Source organism: Desmodus rotundus, chromosome 2 (assembly GCF_022682495.2).
Source record: "Desmodus rotundus isolate HL8 chromosome 2, HLdesRot8A.1, whole genome shotgun sequence".
In the NCBI taxonomy this organism is placed as follows: domain Eukaryota; kingdom Metazoa; phylum Chordata; class Mammalia; order Chiroptera; family Phyllostomidae; genus Desmodus; species Desmodus rotundus.
The window spans coordinates 91,586,466-91,601,970 of record NC_071388.1 but is presented as its reverse complement, the minus strand read 5'-3'; the positions used below and the strand labels follow the sequence as shown (position 1 = coordinate 91,601,970).

The 15,505-nt window shown below is 45.0% G+C and overlaps 3 protein-coding genes across 8 annotated transcripts in view; 2 read left to right on the top strand and 1 right to left on the bottom strand.

The window, feature by feature from the left end:
* The window catches only part of CCDC191 (coiled-coil domain containing 191), a 77,961-nt gene extending 75,022 nt beyond the window's left edge, over positions 1 to 2,939 (top strand). For all 3 annotated transcript variants that reach the window (XM_053918368.2, XM_024577913.4, XM_045185850.3), the window contains one exon: positions 91 to 2,939. In XM_053918368.2, coding sequence (XP_053774343.1) covers positions 91 to 235 — 145 coding nt within the window. In that variant the 3' untranslated portion in view covers positions 236 to 2,939. The remainder of the gene's footprint in view (positions 1 to 90) is intronic.
* ZDHHC23 (zinc finger DHHC-type palmitoyltransferase 23) lies at positions 1,658 to 15,059 on the bottom strand. 4 transcript variants are annotated; one of them, XR_002976422.4, is made up of 6 exons: positions 14,646 to 15,057; positions 13,832 to 14,026; positions 10,533 to 11,240; positions 8,650 to 8,817; positions 5,562 to 6,817; positions 1,658 to 2,894 (listed from the first exon to the last, which is right to left on the bottom strand). XR_002976422.4 is itself a non-coding variant. In XM_045185852.3 (5 exons), exons 2-5 carry the CDS (start codon positions 13,990 to 13,992, stop codon positions 6,550 to 6,552), a joined length of 1,296 nt encoding a protein of 431 aa, XP_045041787.2. In that variant the 5' UTR covers positions 13,993 to 14,026; positions 14,646 to 15,059; the 3' UTR covers positions 3,487 to 6,549. The 4 variants fall into 4 exon arrangements, 3 of the variants coding, with proteins under 3 accessions (XP_045041787.2, XP_045041786.2, XP_024433810.2); XM_045185852.3 differs by lacking the exon at positions 1,658 to 2,894 and having other exon boundaries at positions 3,487 to 6,817; positions 8,650 to 8,808; positions 14,646 to 15,059; XM_045185851.3 differs by lacking the exon at positions 1,658 to 2,894 and having other exon boundaries at positions 3,487 to 6,817; positions 13,832 to 14,117.
* On the top strand, positions 14,278 to 15,366 carry LOC139440749 (protein FAM246C-like). The gene is made up of 2 exons (XM_071220773.1): positions 14,278 to 14,498; positions 14,739 to 15,366. The coding sequence occupies exons 1-2, from the start codon at positions 14,278 to 14,280 to the stop codon at positions 15,364 to 15,366; spliced, it is 849 nt and encodes a 282-aa protein (XP_071076874.1).
* Positions 15,367 to 15,505: the final 139 nt, after the last annotated feature.

Here is a 15,505-nt window from a genome sequence, read left to right as displayed (position 1 = left end):
ATTTGCATAAGGATTAAAGTTCTAAGGTTTTTAATGTGGAAAGTCAACTTTCCCTTACTATTTCACATTTTGTCCTTTTTACTCTTAAAGGAGGATTCTCTGGATCACACTTCAGACATGGAAGAAGTTTGTACAGTTCATGAAAGAAGAAAGAATGAGAGAAGAAAGGCGACAGCAACTCCGTAAGAAGGTAGCTGAAATTCTGCCGGACTTCCAGGCGCCGGCCCCGCCGTGACTCCCGGCTGTGCCGCACGCACGCGGCCCTCGCGGAAGGGGTTCTTGGTGCGGTGAGCACCAGCCCGCCATGCTTAGGACAGAATGTCCATCGGTCCATAGCACATCGGTGTCCTTCCCACCCACGCCCATGCTCACGCATCTAGCTGCTTATGTTCTATCACATACTCTTGGATCACAGGGGTTGTTTTTGAATTTGCACTTCCTTCTTTTATTTCTCTTGGGTTGCTAATCAGTTCACTAAAGCATTTATCACAGCAGGATCATCCAAAGGAACTGTTCCTGTTCCACTGTTCAAAGGCATCGTATGTATTTTTAGCATCATAAACTTTACAAAGGACGAGTGTTTGCTTGCCTGAGCTTGTGGGGGAAAATGTGTCCTTATAGTTTAATGTGAATTGTTGGCAAATGTAACTTTAATTAAATAGAAATTAAAAGTGGTGAGTACATAGAAAAGGACTCATACACGGTCAGGCCTCTAATACCTTCGTATCAGCAACAGGCATTCTGCCAGATTCCGTCCTTTCTGCCCACCCCATGGGAAACCGCGTATCAAGAGGCAGTCCATGCAGCCGCTGCAAGGGTAACAGCATCTCCTAATTTCAGAGAAATTGGGGCACCAAAAAGCTGCTTTTCTGTGTACCTAGTGAGCAGCAAGGGAAGGCCAGCAATTTGTTAAAATGTCTGTTCATGCTTCCAACTGCAACTTCTAAATAATACGTGATCTGGCTTCTAGACCTCAGCTCAGCTTGATCTGTATGCCAAGATATTTATCTTGAATTCAAAGAATGTTTTAATCTTTAAGATGCTAAAGACTGTAAGGACAATCCCTTCTGTGAACTGAAGTATCTGCTAGAAAAAAATTTCATTGCAAAACACATTTATTCCAACAAGTTCAAGTAGTAGGTAAATGCACACAGTAAAATGAGCAAGTCCCTTGCAGCCGAGGCAACTATTATTTAGTAAATTGAAAATATGAGTTGATAAAGTAAAATTCTGTGTTCAATAAATTCCGTTCTTGTCTCTCACTTCCTAGAAGGCATATCTAGCTGTGCCCGCTGCACGATGACTTCTGTCCTCTTTTCTAGGGAAGATGTGTGATTTACTCAGGTATGACAAAACACCCTACATTGAACTTTATTTCTTCTGCAGTATCCCTGTCCCCACACCTTTTCCTTTAATATGATTATGCAGCTGTCATCTGAGAACTCTTTCTAAGACTAACAGCCGCTAAAGAAAATGGGACTAAAAGTAACTCTTTAGTCCCTTTCCACCTAACCCACTGTTTATACTTAATTATATGTAGTACAGTTAGAGAGTACTGGCTGCTATTAGCACCCAGACTCAAATACCAATTTTATTTTAGTACCAAGACTCATAAATCTTAAGTTTTCTCTTTTAAGTTTTATTTTTAATTCACCTCAAGCATCATTTAGAAATTGAGTCTTTAAGTAGCCCATGTTCTGATTGAGCCAGTAAGAACTTTTTGCCTACGTATAGAACCTTCTAAAGAGACATAAGGAAAAAACTTAGTAAATGACCTCTTTCTTGCTGGGCTATCTTAAAGATACGATTTGAAATGTTACTGCTAACAAAATGCCCCATCAGCAGTATCCGGCCTGCAAAACTGGGCGTCATCGCCAGGAAAGTGAGAGTTTTAGGCGCACAGGCTGGGGACATCGGGGGACCAGGGGGGCCCAGCTACCATGCAGGCTTTTTTGAAAGCAAAGGCATTCAGGAGACACACCAAGAAACACCAGCTAGTTCTGTTGAAGAAAGCACTTTATTTTCCATTTAAATAACTTGGTCACAGTACATTGTTTTACATGAATGGCAGTAATTTTTTTAAATCTCCATTTGAAAGGCCTTGTGTCTGAGTCTGAGGTGATAAGACGGTATGAATACAAGTATAAAAACAGTGCAAAGTGTTTAGCCTACAGCTTCTAGAGTTGGCTTCAGAAATCCCCTGTAATGTTGCTGGGCCCATTACATTAAATATTAAATTAAATGTTAAATAAACATTCCTGGGTTTCCGTTAGTTGATAATATCAGACCCAGAAACCTAATCAAATAAAAAGGCTCAAAATCCTAACAACTCCAACCATCCAACCACCCAGACCATAGGATCGAAGTTGAGCTTCTTGCAAGTTCCTAACATGGCATCTTGTCAGTGAGGCCATCTGAAAACAAATACAGGATTTTATTTGCATCAACAACTAGAACAGATCTGGCTTTAAAGCTGTGCCTTTAAAGATGAATTGTCTGGAAGTGGAAGGTGCCATCAGGAAGCCTAGAGCAGTAATAAGTCATGAGCCCAACCTGGAAATAGCCACAACCTCCAGGAACTCTGTCTTCATTGAGCATTCAGTCCTTGGCTGGCTGCTACTACTACAGTGAAGCACTCAGTGCCAACTGGAGAAGGAGAATTGTCCATTCGCAACAGGATCAAATTTAGCTGATTTGACAACGAGTTTATATTAGGCACAGCAAACATGTACGATGACATACTGAATCTTATTCAGCACTAAGTTAAGCCCAGCTCTCATTCTTCCTCTGTATCACCCTCTGCGATGTTTAATAGAAAATGGTGCACTTGTCAAGCTGCTGATGAGAAAGCCAGATTCCAAACAGAGGACTCAAGCACCAGTTTCTCTCATCCCCTGCGTATGTGAGGAAATTCTCATTTGAAATTCAGGGGACCAAAACATGGCTAAAATAAAGTCAAGTCATATAAACCTGCTTAACTAGTTTAAAGAGACCCTTAAACCTGACAAAACATTAATTTTTTTTAAGGTTTTACTTATTTATGTTTAGAAGGGAAGGGAGGGAGAAACAGAGGGAGAGAAACATCAATGTGTGGTTGCCTCTTGCGCACCCCTACGGGGGACCTGGCCTGCAACACAGGCATGTGCCCTGACTTGGAATCGAACCGGTAACCCTCTGGTTCACAGGTTGGCACTCAATCCACTGAGCCACACCAGCCGGGGCCAAGACATTAATTTTTAAACATCCTGGTTAAAGCTGCTTGTATGTCATATTTTTGCTTACATTAATTGAGTTTTATAATAAAAATCTAATGTCCTACCCAATGGAAATTTGGTCTATTAAGCAGAGTGTGAGTATTACAAAGAACCTTGTGTTTTCTGGCAGTGGAAGATTCTAGCATGGAAAATTTCCTCTTGCTAAAAATATTCAAAGTACCAAGGACTACTGCATAAGAGAAATGCTGTAGCAGTCTTTCTGCTAGGCAGATGGTACAGTGGAAGACAACAATCACTTCATTCACCAAAGGCAAACGCTGCTTGGGTAGCACAGATTCTCAGTGTCCTACTCACAGACACACAGGTGGCTGAGGTGACACAAGCAGCACAGTGTCCCTGAAACACACTTGCAGTTCGACTTGAGCAGCATCAGAGACACCCAGCAAAGAGCCCTTGTTAGGATCAGCTCAAGTCAGGTGGGCCCAGCCCTAACCACAGAATACTCCTGGGTGTCATAAGAAATATTTTAAATATTGAAGGATTTTCTCCCTTCATGCAATTCTGATCCTGAACTATTTCTCCACTGCATCTCTCAAACAGACCCATTTCTCTTTCCCAGAAATAGCACACCTGGCAAGACAGCAATGCTGATTGGAATAGTGGATCATTTACTACGCTCCACATCCAGTATGTTTAGTAACAGAGGCCAAGTCTATGGGGGGAGAGAAGGGGACCCACTTCTCTGGAATTATGTGGGTAGCATGCTCTTATGGACCAGAGATGCTGGCGTGGAGTTTGCAGGGCAGCTCCCCATGGCCACCACCACCAAATGTCTCTCTGGGGCTCACTCGCTCACAGAGGCTTTGTCCTTTAGAGGACACGGTCCCTCTGATGGTTTCAGAGCCTAAGAAGCTGGAAAAGTCTAGGAGTGTAGGACCAGAGCCCACAGCACACTTCTCACTGAGAGCTCCTTGTCTGCTCTCCTTTCGGTACAAATACTTCAGCAGACTTTTACCCACGACAAAACCACCGAGATTTTCAAAGGTTTCATCTTTTTCTGTAAACTGTCAATCATGACGTTCTCAAGGAACTTAAAATAAGCCTCTGACTTCCAATAACCCAGAATATGAGGAGTCCTTAACCAAGAGAGGGACACCGAGTCACCCCATCCAGGTTAACGCTACTATATGGCTTTAAAGATGATGACATTCCCATTCTCTCAAGTGACTGATTTTTCTGGTGGGACTGATCATCATGTCATATTTTGATTGTTTTTAAAGATTTGACAAGAGGCTAAAATTACTGACTATACTAACATTTCTATGAATGTTATTATCAATTGCCAGACAATCAGAGTTGGCATCTATGTCTGGTATTGAAGAGACTACAACTAGAGATTTCTGGCCACATGTTGTCCTTGACATTATTACTGTCTCTCTTCTCGCAAACCTATACAGAAAGGAGTTAGTTATATGAGATGCAATGTTAATTCCAAATGAATGCTTGACTCTGGGCCAGGGAGAATGCCTCAGTGGAGAAACCACAGCCTTGGCTATCACCCCCAGACTTGCTGTTTGGCTCACCCCAGGGGGACACAGAGCCTATCATTTGTTAAACCATGTCTGGGGAGAACAACGACAAGCTGGCTTAAGGACAGCTTCCGTTATCAGCAGGGCTCAGTGCTAGCTGCACAGGGTAGAGTGGAGGAAGTAGCACTACTTCCTCTCAACATTTATAAACCTCTTGTTACAGCAGTATGCACAGAGAGACTGAAAAACCTGGCGTGTTGTCTCTATATTAAGCTATAAGCCAAGGCAAATTCAAGGACCATGAATTGCTTTTAGGATTGAAAAAAAACAAAAAGGAAAAAAACTTGACTTGGGGTGGTAAAAACACAATACAATATACAGATGATGTGTTACAGAACTATACACCTGAAACCTATATAATTTTATTAACCAGTGTCACCCCAATAAATTCAATTAAAAAGATACATGTACAAAACCAAGAGAGTTTTTTTCCCCATCTGAAATTGCCTCATCTTAATTCTATGACAGAATAGATCCATTATATATAAACATTTATTTATAAATTTTCAGTTTTGAGATATGATTACTACCCTGTTTCTTCTCTCCTGGTGAGATACTTTTATCAGGGAAAGGTGAGTGAGAAGTAATGTGCAAGGGAAGAGGGCAGATGTCAATCAACCCCTCGCACAGAGTCCATGCCAGGATAACGTGAATACTAGACATGGATTATTGCAACTTAGTACTGTAGCTGACAGCGTTTGAATCACTTACATGAACCAAAAAAATCAAGCCCTTGATATTAACCAGCCAGCCCTACCCAGGAAAGAGAGTACTCCTGTTCCCTGCAGGGGTGTCTGTTTTCCTCTTCCAGCCATCGTCACGAATGTGGCTACCACCTCACCAGGTAGGACATGGAAAGAAACAAAAACATTAATGCCTACTGGAGTTATTCAGAGTACATCTAAACAACAATGCCTAAGAAGAACACATAAGAACTTACCACCTAAACTCATGACCACTGTACATTATACCGGCTATAATTGTAACCGGCATCCACTCCGCTTTCAAAATCAGGCGACGGTGTAAACCCTCCTGGTCATCTCCTACCCTGTTCGGTAGTTAATGTCTAACGCTTCCAAAAGGGAAATTCCCATAACTGCACAACATGGTGTTCAGGGGTCTTTTTTTCACTCAGAAGTGCTGAAAAGAGATTACTCTAATAATATTGGCTTCAATATTCTGACCTACAAACGACTTTTTTTTTTTCAGTCTTGAGATTTTCCTAATAATGCTTTATACCTCTGTGGTGCTTTCACTATTTTCCAGTGCTTTCCACATACCTCATCCCTCCCATGCCCCTCATGACCGCTCTGTGAGGCCGCCAGCGGGCACCGGCACCCCACCTAACAGTGAACCTGAGACTCAGGGAAGTGACTCAACCAAGGGTCACATGGCTATTAGGAATTGAAAGAGGGACTGGACACTATCCTAATTCAAGCTCTTTCTCCTATACTAAGGGATGGGAATTGCTTCAGTCAGTTTGTGCGTTAGCAATCCACATCCGTTTCAACTTCTTGTGACTGAGCTTTTAACAAGGTGGCTGGAAAGCAACAGCTCTACTTGCACTGCTTCAACATCAAATCTCCTAAGTTGTGAAGCCAGAAAAATTCATTTCTCCAGTCCAGTCTCTAAACCTGAGCGTGGCCCTATAATGCCGTTAAGAGACTAGGGATAAAAACGATCATCCTGTGCGGACAGTGAAGTGCGCGATGGAAGGACACAGAGGGAGCCGCCCAAAAGGCACTTCAGACGATGTCCTCAGCAGGGTCGTGGAACAGGCGAGTGCCCAGGGTGGAGAACTGGTGCCAGTTCCGTAGGAAGCCCCGATTGTACTGGCCTGTGTCCACGATGAGCCCACACAGGCGCCGGCGCCCCGTCTTCTGTCGAAGGGCCTGCTGCACTTCCCTCTCAGTCACGTTGTAACTGATGTTTATCAGCTGGATCAGGAAGATGTAGGCCATGCCCGCTGTGACGATCACAGAGTACCACACGCAGGTGAAGGACAGCGCTGAGCTGGGAGGGGCATAGCAGGTCAGGGATATGGACGTTGCACATGCAGAAGCCTGTTACTGTCCTAACGGCTTACACATGCAGCACTTACTCCGGAGGACTTTGGCGCCTTCCCCAATTATCCCACTGGAAGATGCTTTTCTATCCTCAAAACACCAACAACCTGCCTAAATTATGACTGTTACCATGTTCTATTTTAGCTATTAGTGTCTCTTTTTCTAGTATTTTTTACTAGAGTAGCAAGGATTGTTTCCTGCATTTTGTATCCCCCACACAACCAACACAAGGCCTGACCTAATAGGGTTCCAAATCTGTTTGCTGAATGAATGAATAATTCCTCATTTGTTCCCTTGACTCAGGAGAAAATGAGGGCTCCACGAATTGGCTGTAAACATCCTCAAGGAAGCTGTGGGTGGGAAGTTCTTAATTTCCATTTTTTTTCAGTCCGATGCTGATGAGCACAGATAGAGACAACTCCCAACTCCAGAGGCCCTTTGCATGTGAGATGCGCGGGAGCCCCATCACATTTCAAATTCGACTTCCTAAAGTCAAACCACCACACAGGACAAGAAAGCTCCTTTCAGCTCATGAATGAGACTGGGAGGAGAGGTCACCAGCAATGCCTGCCAGCTGATTATTTTCATTCAAACATTTGCAAATGAGTTAGGTGTAAATAAATTCTTTCAGAACCTTCATTTCTTAAGCCAAAAGAGCCTCAGAGATGGTTAAATCACCATAAAGATGAAGTGATATGAATCACCCACACAGAGCAGTGAGAATCAATCGCAGGACTATCTTGTTAAAGTGGTCCACAGAAAGTCTATAAAACTCAGGCTTTGTAACATACAGACATGCTCTGCTCTAGGACGTTTGTGTCCATGTGCTAAGAATAGTAGTTACGGAAGAATTTCAGTGTTGCTGAAGAATTTCACAACCTACTGAAACTCTCAACATGGGGGAAAAAGGAATTTACCTCCAAGGAGGAGGGCCAATCTATTCTAATGATGCCCGTAAATGTCTAAATCTCCATGGCAATGGGGAGACCTGTCCACAGACTAATACAGATACCTGCACAGGGACACCGTGGAGATAAAGCAGGGATTGTTCTGAAAACAAACAGAAGAAAAGGACCATGGGGCAGAACCACCTCAGCTTCAGACCACAGACAGCACAGAGCACCCACATCAGAGAAAAATGGTGGAGGGAACAAAGAACAAAGGCAGGTGGAGCCTGTGGCTTTCAGCAGAAGGAGTAGCTCAGGACAAAGCTGAAAAATGCCAGCTTTGCCTGAAGTGTGCAAATCTTCGCAAGATAGAAACGTGCCCAAAAGAACAATGCTGAAGGGAATTTTGACCTAGATAACTACAGTAATCATGAGTGGTAATAATAAAAAAAAAAGTAGAACAGGAAAAACCAATAGAGGCCAAACAGAAAAGAAAGGTTATAGAGATTGTAAGCACTTCACAAATTAAGACTGGGCTAAAAAGCCCCAGAAAGCAGCAATAAAGTGAGGGGTTTGCTGATACTTATGACAAAATGGACTGCTAGTTAGTTTTAGTTTCATTGTCACTTGCTTGGACATGTGAGTCGTCAACTGACCCCTGAAGTCCCTGATGAAGCCTGGTGGTCCTGCTTATACAGTACTACCTCCTCATTTTTAAGGGCAAGGATCCTTCTGACATCACCCTAGAAAAACGCACCTGTCCACTGCACAATTTTGTTGGCGATTTCAGGGATACCCAAAAGCCCTATAACCTGTCCTATGTTTGGGTGGAGAGTTCCTAACCTAGTAGCAAATCATAGCCCCTTCCAATAATGGCAACTTCGTGCCTCACCTGTAATTTGCATAAACTCCAGGACAATAGAAGAGAGCTGTGAAGACACTTCTGTCCCTACAAATGGTGTCCAACGTCAGCGTGATCCCATACACGGAGGTGAGCAAGAACACCAAAAGCGCAAGAATAAATGCTTGATGATTTGATTCTCCGACGCAGCTATTTATCCTCAAAACAGCATAGGGGGATAAAAAAGGAAACACGTTTTAGAAAGTTCTCTATATAACTCAAGTAAACAAAAAAGCTTTTAAAACAGATATGGTATAAATATCAGTTATTAAAAAGTTCTCTTATTTTTCAATTTGAGGGCATTAAAATCTTGTCCACTGAGAAATGTATTCTTATAGTCTCTGCTCTTTACAAAGTGAAATCATATCATCAGTTTAAGGACAAAACTAAGTAAAAAGCAGGACCTGGCTAACAAATCTTTCTAAATATTAATAAATGAAGTCTATTCCCCAACTATGAGAGAGTTAATATTGTAATCATCATTTGTGGAAAGGGCGATGACAGAGTTACAAAAAGTTAAAAATGCTAAGTCTGAAATGTTACACAGCATCAGAAAATGTTAGATATATATTAATAAAAAGATCCCAGGAGATTAGAAACACAGTGTAGGATGGAGAGCAACGGGATGATGTGCAGACTACTAGTCAGGTGACAAGAGTTCGTGTCACAGCCATTTGTAGGACAGGATGTACAGAGACACCAGGATGCCACAGGAGGCAGAGATCTTTTAGGTGAGACTGTCAGGCCTTCTGCAAACCAGCACTTGTAAATGGGCCACACACTCACTCAAGAGAGAGAAAGAGAAATAAATGGAAATGGAAAATCTAAAAATGAAAATACCTGTTTACTCCTAAAGACAACACCCCAGAAAAGAGCTGCGCCTGTACCTCAGGCCCACCCCAACGCCCTCCTGGCCCCTCTGCACCTCACGTGCCTCGCTCTGAGGTCCCCTTCTGAGAGAGAGGTACACTGCATAACCAGAACCCTAGTCATAAAATGCGTAACTCACTGACCTTGACTGCTTTAAGAGCAATACAATTGCAAACATGAATTAATTCCACCCCCTTTAATTTAAGATTTACTCAGTAACCCTAGCCAGGTAGGTCAGTTGGTTGGACCATCATCCTGATGCACCAAGGTTGCAGGTTTGATCCCTGGTCAGGGCACATGCAAGAATCAACCAACGAATGCATAAATAAGTGGAACAATGAATCAATATTTCTCTCTCCCCTCCTCCCCCCAAAACCAATCAATAAATTTAAAATTTTTTAAAAATATTTACTCAATAAAGATGCAACATTAACAGTTGCACTTTGTATCGTATAGGCCTTACTATGTCCTCATTTGTCAATGGCCAGCAGGTAGGTACCCAAAAAGACCATTTCGCTACCAACAACCAGATACGGAGCTGTCTGGCAGGACCTTACCTCAACAATGTGGACCAGAAATCATCAGTAGCATCCAAACTGTTAAGGATGCCTGGTGAAGACAAAAGGGTCACCTAAAAATAGGGGAACACTTGCTTGAACTCTGTTGTAAAGGAAATGTGCCTGTAATGATTTTGATAAATTACTGTTTTTCAAATTACTCAACTCTAGATGCTTCTCTTTTAGAAAGGAGAAGATAAATGAGGGGCAGCTCAAAAGAGAATAGCAAAAAAGGAAAAATCACCTTCAGGAAATAACTGTGAAAGAACTAAATTTGTGACACTTGGAAAAAACTGGTGACTAAGTGGGAACAGCCTAACAGCTGACAGATATCTACAAGATGTAAGGCTGGGAAGGAGAGAGATCTCAGGGCGATACAAAGGAAGATCAAACATGGCGAGTCTCACATGAATTTACTTTGCAAGCCTCCAAATTTTTCCCACATACCAGACGCAATGATGATCCATCCTCCTCACGCAGATGCCACATATCCGGCAATGCCACGCCCGGGCTGGTCGCACCAGCTGGCACTTGGCACACCAGTCATCTTTCACCTTGGTGGGGCTTCCAGCCAACAACTTGGCAGAGTCCTTCTGATCATCCTTCAGCGTGCGATTGTTGAGAATGCCCGTCACGTCTGCGCTGGGGAACCCTTTGGTCTTTTGCCCTTTTCCATTCAGGCACTCAATTTGGCTGCTGCCTAAAGATCTGTCCCTGCTTGCTGGATTTCTGAGGTAGCCTGGATTCTTCTTGGCTCTGTACAAAGCTAAGAGGATCAGAAATAACCCGCAGGTAAGAAGAGCCACCTGAGTGGGCCCCACACGCCCTTTGGGGACCACTTCCTGCAGGAACACATAGTACATGTAGCCCAGAGAGAAGAGCCCAAGGCTCAGGAAAAACAGAGTCTGTTCTTTCCTTCTATGAGTGAGGTAGTAGTACCACAGGGCCAGCACAGGAAGGGAGGTCAAAACCACCACCCCCAGGAGGAAATGCCAGGAAGCCACTCGGAGGAAGACGGGCAGGAGGATGAGAGGGGGAATGATGCTAATGTTAACTTTTTTGGCTCCTCTAAGCCAAGGAATTCGGAGGCGATCAGAGATTGTATCCATGATCCTTTCACAAGTCTCCGGCCGCATGGACTTACACGTAATCCATCTATTCGGAAAGAGCACAAAGAAAAGACACCTCACACAAGTTTGGTGAATTAAAAACCACTGAACACTGCAAGCCAAATAGGATAAATGATAAAAAGAGGCCAAAGGCCAAGTAATCTACTTTCTGACTACTAAACATGCTATTTTGAAATTCATGTGTCATTTCTGAATATGAACCAGAGAATAATGTTTAGATATTTAACAGTTAAAATTATTTCTCCATGAAACAAATATGTATGAGGGAAGAACCAAAAAAAAATGGAATTTATAAAAAATTGTGTATCCTTATATGTTTAAACTTCAGTCACCTTCAAAGTACTCTCCATTTGATGCAATACACTTATCAAGGTATTTTTTCCACTGCTTAAAACAGTTTTAGAACTCATCGATTTTGATGCCTTTTAGTGTTTCTGCCATTTTTTGTTTCACCTCTTCCACATCGGCAGAGTGTTTCTCTTTGAGGACTTTTTTCATCCAGAGAAACAAAGTCACTAGTGGCAACACCGGGTGAATAGGGAGGGTGGGCCATGGGGGTCATGCCATTTTTGGTCAAAAACTGAACACTCGGTACAGTGTGGGCAGGTATTTGTAATCACCCATCATGAAATGGGCAAAGGCATTGAAAGAGTCTTCAAAAAAAAATTCACTGAAACCAAATGCAGCCTCTCATAAGGAAGTCTGTACTACATGGGGCCCACCCTCCAGAAGATAACTCCAGTTTTGGGGGTCCGACCTCATATAAATACACACATTCCCTACAAGTACTGTTTACACTTGGGTGAGTATAGACACATAAGTCTTTAAAAAATTTCACAATCCAGTTTTGAAGACAACATGGGATCAAGAATTAGGATCCCTTTTCACTTTGCTGGTTGGATTTATCCTTCTAAACCTCAAGCAAATTGGGTGTTTGTCTTGTACCCTGTCAGAGGAAACAAACTGAAAAAAAAAAAAAAAAGAATTATTCGGCAAGTGACAAAGCAGCAAAATCACCCAATGAACTATTACGGTCAAATATCATAAGGAGGGGCCAAAGGACAGGTCATTAGAGGGGTCTTTGTGGAAAAGCTGGAGTCTGTACTCGACCTTGACAGCTGGCTAGCATTTGTACACGGGAGAGGAAGGGAGGGAGGTGTTCCAGTGGACAGACTGGGGTATGGCACAAAACCTGTCCTGGGCCCTGGGAGTGAACCAGTTGGGTAGGGACAGGAGTCTGTATGGGGAAGAATGGAGGTCAAACTACTGAGTCCAATGACTGAGCTTGGAGGACACACGGCATGGTTGATTTGTTTGGCATACTTAACGCTAGTAAGGAAAGGAATGGTTTAAGGAAAGATCACACCGATTTTAGACAAAAAAAATATTAGGCTAGAACTTGGAAGTGGGAGATAACTATATGGGAGTTATCAGAGCAGCAGGGGGTGGAAATGCAGGAAGCCTATGTCCAGAGAAGTGTGTGGCGAGAGCAGAGGCAAGAACTCAAAGACAGCCCGGGTCTCAAGGGCTGGGAGGGAGGAAGAGTTAGAAGGTTAATGGAAGAGCTGTAGTCTTGAGTGATGGAGATTATGGAAGTAGCATCGCTTCTTTCATTAGCACAAAGTGCTCCATTTTCTCTTGGATTTTAGACTAAGTCTAAAGAACCCATGTTTAATGATATCTATAAAAAAGACACTGTCAAGTGATAATTACAAAGGGGTTATGAGGTATTCAAGTGTCAAGGTTGGTAGTAGACCACAGTGGTCCCCAAGAATGCTGTTCATGCTAGATTAATATGCCAAACTCTAAGTCAGCAATTTACCATTGCAATGACTTTTTAAGCAGAGTAGTTATTAATGGGAAAAGCAAAAAGCAAGTTTCCAACATCCTTATGTCTTCCATATGGCAACAATTTTTAAATATATTACTAAGAAAATGGATAAAAACCAGGTTATCACTGTTTGATACAAAATTTTTTCAGCGATGTTAAAAATTACCTTTCTGGATAGTAATTCCCATCGGATTAATAGTAAAAATAAAAGCCAGATACAATAGCATCGGACAAAACAGTGTTGCCACTCATGTTGGAAATAGCCAGTCCAGGAGAGGGACCTGCCTTGTAGCTGGATTTCCTCACCGGAAACAAGGGGTGAGACCAGTTCCAATAACAGAGAAATGATCTTTCAACCCTCAAGGCCCTTTGCGGCCAGGTGCAGTCCAATCTCACATGGTCTCTAAATGCTGAGATCCCGCAGAACATAGGAATTTTCTGGTACCATGTTCATCTTAAAATTACAGATTCTGCTGGGCTGCATTTTATTTTTTTATACATTTAATTTGCCTACTATCCCTTTATCTGCCTGTTCTCTCCACCTTCTCCCTTGAAATGAAAAATAAGGTCCTAGTAAACGGAGCTGAACAGTCAGTTGTGCACGACTGAGTAATCCATCTTTATAAAATCCTTACCCTTGAACACAGAAGACAACTCTCAATTTTAGATCTTTGGAAACAGAATCAAGAGCAAATTCTAGTGTCCCGGATGGCTAAGCTGAAAGTATACGTGGCAGTTTTCAAAAGGGCCAATAGGGTCAGCATCAAGAAACACCCTGCTCCTACCTTTCACACCCTTCATCCAGATCTTGGCAATCACACAAACAAGCAGCCACGTGGTTCTTTTCCCCATTTCGATCTATGTACTCGCAGCAGCACAGGGGCTCCAGTTCAGGTTCTTCCGCTTTGTTTTTCTTCACTGCCTTCACACTGCCCTTCTGTGTCATGATTCTCACCTGTCACCATGAGGCGTACGAAGCCCTCAGAAGGTAAAGGAGGAAAGAACACAAGTTACATCTTGTAAACACGTTCATGCTTCTCTCTCTCTCTCTCTCTGATCAACAGCCAACGCCTGAGAAATCAAAAATGAGAAGAGGGGGAGGGGGTCTCATTTTCATCAGGCTTTTCTGACTCAGGTTGGCCAGAGAGAGAGCACTAGGGCTCTAGGGGCTTCGAGGCGCCTTCACCTCCCCATCCCATCTAGAACAGGCTACTGGGCACCAGCCGTTCCCATGGCGACAGCCGACCACGCTACCCGGGACAGCCGGGACGCCGGTGCCTACGCTACCGTGCTGGTGCCGGCTGAGGAGGGCTGGGCGGTCCCCGCCCGCACCTGGGCGCGGATGGAAAGTCACCCTCGGGGCTGCGGGCAGAGACGTAGCACGTGTCCGCTGGGGAGGACGAACGCTCCCGGCTGCTGGGTCCGGCGACCCGGCTCTGAGGAAGTCACCAGGTGCCCGGGTAGCACTCGGGGTCGCTGGCCAGCCCCGTTTCTCCAGCCCCGCGCCGGGCTTGCCTCTCACGCCCCCACCAATCCTGAGGACGTGGGCGGGCCTTGAGCGCCGCCCCGCCCGAAGAATGACCTTGGAAGGGAAGTTACCTGCTCTCCCGGCGGTGGTGCAGCGGCAACTACCGCGGAGGGGAAAGGGTCGGCTCCTTCACAGACGCAGACGCGTTGTCTGGCTGTTTGCAGCGCTCCCGGCGTGAGGGCTGGAGTCTCAGGGACTCCGGCTCGGCTCCACTCCGCCGAGCCCTCGCCGCCGCCCACCTGTGACCGCAACCCGCCTCGGCCCGGCCGGTGCGTCCACCTCCCCACGCCGTCCCCGCCACCCCGCGCGGCCGCCCGGGCTCCCCGCGGCAGTCCGCGCGCTCTTCCGGGTGCCGGGTCCCCGGCGCTGGGGATCCCCGCCCGCCTGCACGTGCACCGCCCACTGCGCGGCAAAGCCCGCTCGCGCAGCCCCTCCCTCGCCCCGGAGCTCCGCCGTGGCGAGGACTGGAAGAGCCGGAGACCAGCTCCCGCTCGCGCGTCCCGACGGCGGGTTGAAGGGCTGGCCGGCACCTCCGCCCCGCCCCGCCCCGGAGGCGGCCGCCGGGACCCTGTCCCGCCCCGCAGTAGCCCACGAGCGGCACGTGGGTGGGGCGGCCTCCAAAGCTCCAGTCGGGGGAGGGGCCGAGACGGGAACGTGGGAAACCCGAGAACCCTAAGGTTTTCCAAAGTACTTGAAACCCGTGAGTGCCACCGCTCGCTCGGGCGCCCGCAACAGGCTTGGGAGAGCTCTCCGCCGCCAGAGGTTACTGAGGTACCGCCCCAAATTCGCTAACCTTCTCTTAAAGGCCCACAACTGCCCCTGACTGGTGATTTTGCTCATTTTCTGATTTCTGGTGAGCAGTCACTGCATTAGACCCGCAGGCCTATGTAGAGTTTTTGTTTCCAGCAGTATGCATATTTGAAATGAAATT